This window comes from Helobdella robusta, assembly GCF_000326865.2.
Source record: "Helobdella robusta unplaced genomic scaffold HELROscaffold_19, whole genome shotgun sequence".
NCBI classification, from domain to species: domain Eukaryota; kingdom Metazoa; phylum Annelida; class Clitellata; order Rhynchobdellida; family Glossiphoniidae; genus Helobdella; species Helobdella robusta.
In genome coordinates, this window is record NW_008704034.1 from 2073167 (window position 1) to 2080902 (window position 7736).

General features: G+C 29.0%; 2 protein-coding genes across 2 annotated transcripts; one reads left to right on the forward strand and one right to left on the reverse strand.

The window, feature by feature from the left end:
* Positions 1–2996: 2996 nt before the first annotated feature.
* On the reverse strand, positions 2997–3782 carry HELRODRAFT_170970 (hypothetical protein; the record flags this gene model as incomplete). The annotated part of the gene is made up of 2 exons (XM_009016782.1): positions 2997–3482; positions 3645–3782. The coding sequence occupies 2 exons, from the start codon at positions 3780–3782 to the stop codon at positions 2997–2999; spliced, it is 624 nt and encodes a 207-aa protein (XP_009015030.1).
* Positions 3783–5323: 1541 nt separating this feature from the next.
* Positions 5324–5639, forward strand: HELRODRAFT_76975 (hypothetical protein; the record flags this gene model as incomplete). The annotated part of the gene is made up of 2 exons (XM_009016783.1): positions 5324–5444; positions 5524–5639. 2 exons carry the CDS (start codon positions 5324–5326, stop codon positions 5637–5639), a joined length of 237 nt encoding a protein of 78 aa, XP_009015031.1.
* Positions 5640–7736: the final 2097 nt, after the last annotated feature.

Consider the following 7736-nt stretch of genomic DNA (forward strand, 5'->3'; position numbering starts at 1 on the left):
CACTATCCTCCAATCTGCTGATCAGTTGTTGCTGTATTAACTTATTATCTTTGCACGTGTTGTGGTATTTGTTGGAGAGGTGTTGGTGTTTTGTTGTAAGTTCGTTGAATTTTAACTCGACGACTTTTAACGTTTCTGTCAATGTTGAGATCATTTCTTCTGCCTGTTGAAGTTGTTGTTGTTGCTGCTGTAGCTGCTGGTGGCGTAGATGATAAATTTGTTGTTGTTTTTGTAGTTGTTGAAATTGATGTTGTGGTTGATGATGTTGTTGATGTTGTCTCTGCCGTTGATGATAATGACCACCATTACCATCATCACCATCATCATCATATGAAGTAGAATTAACTTGGTTACTCTCTACAACATTTCCAACATCACCCACATTTCCAGCTAACTTTTCACTTTCAAGGACATTCATGTTCTTACCATCTACGAAATATTTAATCATCTCTCTGCCATCATCATCGCCACCATTATTATTCTTCTTACTATTATTATCAGTGCTGGTATATATATTATTATTACTATAATTATTATTGTTGTTGTTGGTGTTGTTATTATCATTGTTGCTGTTATCATTATTTATATCATTAATATCTTGATCATTATAAACATTCTTCAAAAGCCCAGAAAAAACAAAATCATCATGACCTTCCTTATTATCATTATTATTGTTATTATTATTGTTATTAACATGGTCATTATCATTATCATCATTATCAGCAGCAACAGCAGCAAATGAAGCAGCTGACTCAGCATATACAAAGCTGCTGGCAGCAACGTTGATGTCGTTGTTGATGTTGTCAAAGTTTGTTGTCGTTGTCGATGTGGCAACGTCTTTTAATGATTTTTTCATCCTCATCTGTTGTAGTTGTATCTCTAAGGCTTGTTTATCTGATTTCAATTCATCTAGGTTCACCTTTAAGCAGTCAATTGTTTCGCATGCCACTTGCAATTGTTTGTTGAAATTTTTCAACGTCGTTTTGTACTGTAACTCCTTTCAAATTTAATAATTTTAATTTCAAAATTTATTATTACATTTGAAAAAATGTGACTGAACATTTCCTAAAAGGTATAGGAGTGGAAAAAATGAAATTTATAGATTTGTTAGTTTGATCAGCAGGCTGAATGATTAATTGAATGAACGAATTGTTGTTTGATTATTTGGTTGAAAAAATGATTCGCTGGAATGAGAGATTCCTTGCTGAAGTAGTAGATTAAATAAATAGTTGGCTAGTAGATGAACCATAAATTAATAACCGTTTTAAAAGTGAACTTAGTCAAAGTTTCAGCATCTTTAGTAACCCTCTTACCACCACCTACAATATCACGAGTTTCTTTTTTCAATTTTAAAATCTGGAAATTTTAAAAAGTTATATAACATTTTAAATCAAGTATAAATGTAATAAGCTTAGGTAAAACGTTATTTAATGTATATAAAGGGAGAGAAAGAGACAGACAGACAGACAGAAACGGAAAGAGAGAAGAGAAGGAAAATTTTCATTCCAGTATCTAACAGCAAATGTTTTAAAGCTTCAACAAACTGACTTCTTTCTTCAAAATCTCACAATCCTTCACAGATGCTTTCAGCTCAGCCTTCAGCAGTGTTACATTTTCATGACAGGACTGATAGCTGAGGCTATCATACTCTTTAATGTGGTTGTATTGGGTAATTGTTATTTAATCAAATATATATTAAATATATTATAATTACCAGTATTACTGTAGTTATATTTTGATAACCAGCTAGAATTTCAGTTCAGCTAACCATTCAGTATTATTTTTATTTATTCAATTCAATGAGTTAAATAAGGTATTACATAATTTTTCTCATTTGATCTTTGAACAAATTGATATTTTTTTAAAAATAATTCAAATAAATTATAATACATAACTAAAGATAAAAATAACTACAATACCTGAATCTGAACTTTGTTGTGAGTAAAACTGATGATCAGACATGGTGATGTGATGTTTAATACTAATTTTATTTTATATGAGGTTGGCTGGTTAGAAGTGGTTTCTGTTCTGGCTTAACACAAAATACAAATACAAAAATGTATTAGTATGATAGAAACATAATGAATATCACATTTTTTTCAAATTATTTTCACTTTACTTTGCCATATTTTTTTCATTTTAAATTTAATCTCTATTAGTATATTATATAAATATAAATAACAGTATTTCACTTATTTCATTTCAGCATAATCATCATCATCATACTCACACATACATATACAATACACATTATATTTCTCCAACTTAATTACACTCACATCACAGATCACACACATTAGTTATTAATATTAAAATATTCAAATTTGGGACATAACATAGTATTGAAAAAATTGACAGCACATTGAAACAATATTGAATATTTATATAATATATTGAATATGACTTATCACTTATGAGTTATGACTCTTTATTTATAACATAACAAAACCAGGTTTAGATATATTTTATATTTAATAAAAAAAAAACCAACCATTTTATTTAATTATTCTACTTATAAAAATAATATTATTTATTTATTTTAATTTTTAAATTATTAAATAAATTTTTTTTCATTTTCACTTTCAATCTTCACAACACAAGAAGTCAAGAACATAACAATCATTTGTTTTAATAACTTTTTTAACGATTAACATCATAAATAACTAAATTTAAATTTCGATTATCACGATTTATAAAACAAATCGACAGCTCAAAATTATTTTCGTTTTCAGCATTTAGCTGAAAAAAGTTTTGCAAAAGTTTACACTTTAACTGAACAAGTACTTGTGACATCAGAGGGATGGGCGATAACGCATTCTATTTTCACTTTCGGTCTTTATCAAATAAACTCAGGCTATGGTAGGTTCACGCCTAATACATCAGTTAAAATTTATTCTATATGTATCGAACGCAGTACAAGTTACATGAAAAAAATATTTATTGAACGCATGATATAAAATAAATTAAACATAATATAAATGGAATGATTGTATAAATTAAAGAGATTTTTCTGCAAGTTTTGACTTGTAAGTTTTTTGCAGATGACTTAAACGTGTTTGTAATTCAGCTAATTCAGATACGTCTTTCACAGCATTTTCAAAAAACTTTTGAGATTGTTTTAAATTCTGTGGTACTAGCACTCCAAACCAAATTAATGGATCGTTCATAGAAACAAGCTTTTTTGCCGGTTGAATATTCAACTCTTCACTACATACTAGAATATTTTCTTTATTGAAATCATCAATTTTATCTTTAGGATCTATAATCTTTCGTTGTCTCAGTTCACTATCTTCTAAATCTAATTTGCTGAAAGCTGTGCATAATGAATCATCTAAGGAATCACAAATATTGAATTTATATAATTCCACCGAATTCTCATCATTTTCATTTTCTTCTATAGTTATTTTATACTTCGCTGTTGTGTCTTCCTTGAGATTGTACATCAAAGATGAAACTGAATTGACACCCATTGAGTATCTAGCCTGCAGAATTGTTAAAAATATTTCAAAAAATAATAACTAAAAATGTTATAAAATGTAAAACAAAAGAAATATAAAAAATATCTAAATTAAGCAGTTGAATTGAATTTATTGAATAACAATAATATAGGATGGTAAATGCACAGAAGAAAAATAATTAATTACTTTTGAGATATTCAAGAATCCACTCTTCATTGAAGAATCCAAACTATTTCTCTTTTCAAAAATTTTATTGATTGTGTCAAAAATTTCAAAAGTTATCTTTTCTAAACATTTGTTCAATTCATCTTTGTTTTTTTCCATCTGTGGTTTTGTGCAAAAAAATTAATTATAAAAAATGTTAGCATGCCATATTACACACATTAATTAAGCAGTCACAAAATAAGCAAAAGCAAACACACACATTATGATTATTATTATATATACAACATTAAAATTATATGATTCAATCAATCATTTTTACTATAAATACAAAAAGTAAAAACAGTAAATGTACTTACATATTCTAACATCTATTTTTATGCTGTTATATAGCATCTAACATATTTATCATTCATGAAGTTAATTAATAACATTGCTAACGTTGTTAATATTACTAATATTACACAGTCTAAAAAACAAAGCATTTATTTATTATTATTATGAGAACGAAGATGAAAATAACGATGAAAAAAAAATGACAAATATTAAAATACATAAATTAAGCGTTATAGCATTAATTTGTGGCCTAGAATGATTCGGTGAATGAACGGTTTGCTGATACACTGGTGGATCAATAAGTAGGTTTGCAATTCCATTGTACAGAAGTTGCGTTATTTTCAAAATGAGCGTAGAAGTTGAACTAAAATTAAGTAATAATAATGTAAAAAGTTTCAAACTTTGTGCTGAGAATCCGAAAGATGTGAAATCTATTTCGAAAACGGTAATTGAGATGAAAAATGAAATCAACAACGTCCTTACGAGTTTTATGGACGTCGGGGAAGGTGATGCCAAAACATTGAAAGTTGAAGGTTCGACCATGTATAACATTGCGTTTTACCATTGCATATACTTATGTTAAATTATTTATTTATTATAAGTATATAAATATAATCTTTATATATTACACGTTTTTAGAAGAATTATTGCCTAAATATGTAATGTATATATTTGCCGTATGCATGATGCATGCATGCACGTATTGTTTAGCTCAATTTTTAAACTAATTACACTTTAAACATTCAATAAAAATGATTTTAACAGAAACTGGTGACAATGAAAATGAAGACGATCTTCCAACTAAAAAAAGACGCAAGAAAAATATTTAATATTTTCAATCCATCCTGTAAAATTGTGGATAATTATTGATATACAGTTTCATTTAATACCTATTTTAATGCTGATTAATCGTTTGAAAAACAGGTTTTGACAAAAAAAATTACATTTTTATCAAATCTCCACAATAAAATATCGATATTTTGCGTTTTATGAATATATCTAAGTATATATAGGTCTTGTGATTTCGAATGTTGAACATTTGTGTACGTTAAAGTAAAATTCTACAAAACTATTCTGAAATCATATAGAAACAGCGTTTTATTATTTGATGTAACTTTAAAAAAAAAATATGGATCGTAAAATGTTAACTTCAAAATATTAACAAGCGTTTCTATACTTTCTATGCTTCTATGTTCCAGTAGGTTATAAATATCCTTACCTCGTCGTCCATCTTTTACAATTGAGTTTTGCGCCGGCCATCGCCAATTTTGTTGATTTAATCTGTTAATAAAATTGAATCTTAAGCGTTCTTCAAATTATTTTAATTTTTAAAGTTTTAGTAGATTTATTAGTTGATCTAGCTAAAAATGGGTCGTTCTCCGAGTCCAACTTTGGAAGAAAACAAAGCTTTTGTTAGAGGATTAACTGAAGATGTGGACGAGAGCATGATTACCAGTTATTTTTCAAAATATGGAAGAGTTACCGAAGGTAATAAATATTTTTATCGATTGTTTTAACCTAAATCTAATCATCGTTAATTTAATGTAATATTTAATCGTGTTTTCAGTTTATTTAGCTCGAGATTTTGAAACAAAACTGCCCAGAGGCTTTGCCTTTGTGACTTTTGAAAATAGTAAGGATTGTGAAAATGCCTGTAAAACGCTGAATGGAAAGGTAAATTAATTTTCATAATACATATTCTGTTTCTAAAAGATAAGTTTAAAAATTTAATAAAATATTTAATCATTGGATTTATTTTTAGGATTTTCACGGAAAACCATTGCATGTTGAAAAGTCAGCAAAGCCAAGAGGAGGAGGTTCCAGGGGCTTTAGAGGTTCAAGAGGGAGAGGAGGTTTTTCAAGCAGGTAGATAATTTTTTAAAGTAAAATGATTTTGAATATTTTTTTAAATTATTTGAATTTTTAACGCGAAATAATTTGTAAATTATTTTCATATAATTATTATACTTGAAAATTTGCAGAGGGGGTCACAGTCCACCAGTTGGGAGAGATTATGATTATAGATCACGCCAGTTAAGTTCCAGAGATGACAGAAGTTTTCCAAGAAATTACAGACGTCCATTTACCCCAAGAGGGAGTCGTGGAAGGGCTCCATCTCCTGTTAGAGAATATGAATACAGGTCTAGGGTATCTCCTTTACCTTTGCCATCGAGAGCCGACAAGTATTACGGGGAAGCTATCAGTGCCAGAGATAGTCGTTATTACAGAGATGGGTATGAAAGTTATCCTAAAGGTGTGGTCGTCGACTATGCCAGGTTTGACAAGTTGTTTCATTGATGAATTTTTAAGTTTTCAAGTAGTAGTCTTTGTTCTTTATAATTTTTTTGATGAATTTTTAGATTTTTATGTTATAGTCTAAAGTAAATTTGACAGGCCCCGCTACGAAGCAAGTGATTTCAGAGCTCCAAGAACTCGTCACGATTATTCTCCTCCAACAGCTAGAAGGGAGTATGAGACTGCACCAAGAGGGTATGCTAGTTTTCCACCTAGGTGGTTATCTTTGTTTTTTCAATATATTTTTTCTAAAACTTTTGTATGTTTAGTTGAATGGTATTTTAGTTTTAAGTACATTTTTACAGGGAATATTATGATTATCCTGCTGGCAATGGAAGATTTTCTCCAGTTCCATCTAGACGTGAATATGAAATTCCAAGATCTTATGGTTAGAATTTATTTTGGAGTTTATTAAGATAACATTGTTAAATTTCAACTAATAGTTCTTTTTATATTATTTTATCTAGAAATAACATCTAAACATGAAAGTTTTCCTTATAAATCATCAGAAAGTAGTAAATTTCAAAGAGGTGAGAGATCATATAATTCATCTCTGGTTTCTGGCGGTTGATGAATACGTTGAATAATTCATTGATACCATTGGGTCTAATTTTATCAGAATGAAAAAGCATGACAACATGTCCTTAGTAGAAAATGAAAATTAATATCTCAGAATTCTGTTCAGGACTGAAAAAATTAGATTTGCCACCATTCGATGATATCAAAATTATTAGATGCAGTTGGATATGCATTGATATCAATGGATGGTACAAAATGCCATGCTATGCTTAGCTAATCATGTTCAAACTTGCCAAGGCTTAAAAAACGAAGCAAATGTTTTCAATATATATAACAAGCTTCATGGATTTGATTTTGATAGTTTCAAAATAAGGAAAATTTTAAAGTCTAGTGCAAAAATTGTTCAGTGCTGAAAAAATAATTTATTGTATAAAATCCTCATTTGCATCCTACCATCATTCAATCAACATTTTCTAATTTAACAAAATCAATTTTTCAACAAAAAATTTCAGGCTCTTATTCTGGAAGTGGTAGAGTAAGTTCAGGTTATGCTACTGGGCCCAGGGGTGCTTCTCCACCCCCTAGAGCTGTTGCTAGAGACTATCAAATGTCCAGTGGTTCTGCCGTAAGAAGACAAGCAATGAGATCAGTCAGTCCTCCACCAAAAAGAATTAAATCATCAGTAGATGCGTATGAAGCCAGAAGATCACCAGCACCAAGGTCAACAGCTGCTTCCAGAAGATTTTAAATGATTCAAAGGAGTGTCAATAAAAAAATGTACAGTGGTTTTCTTGAAATACACTAGTGTTTAACATGAAACAGTTTAAAATTTAAATTAATGAAGTCGAAAAGGATTATTTTGTTCAACTGTTAGGTAAAATGATGACTCACCCAAAGATTTGATGTCTGGAAGAATTTCTTTTTTTATTTTTATTATAAATTTAAAATAAATTGATCAGTTGTTTA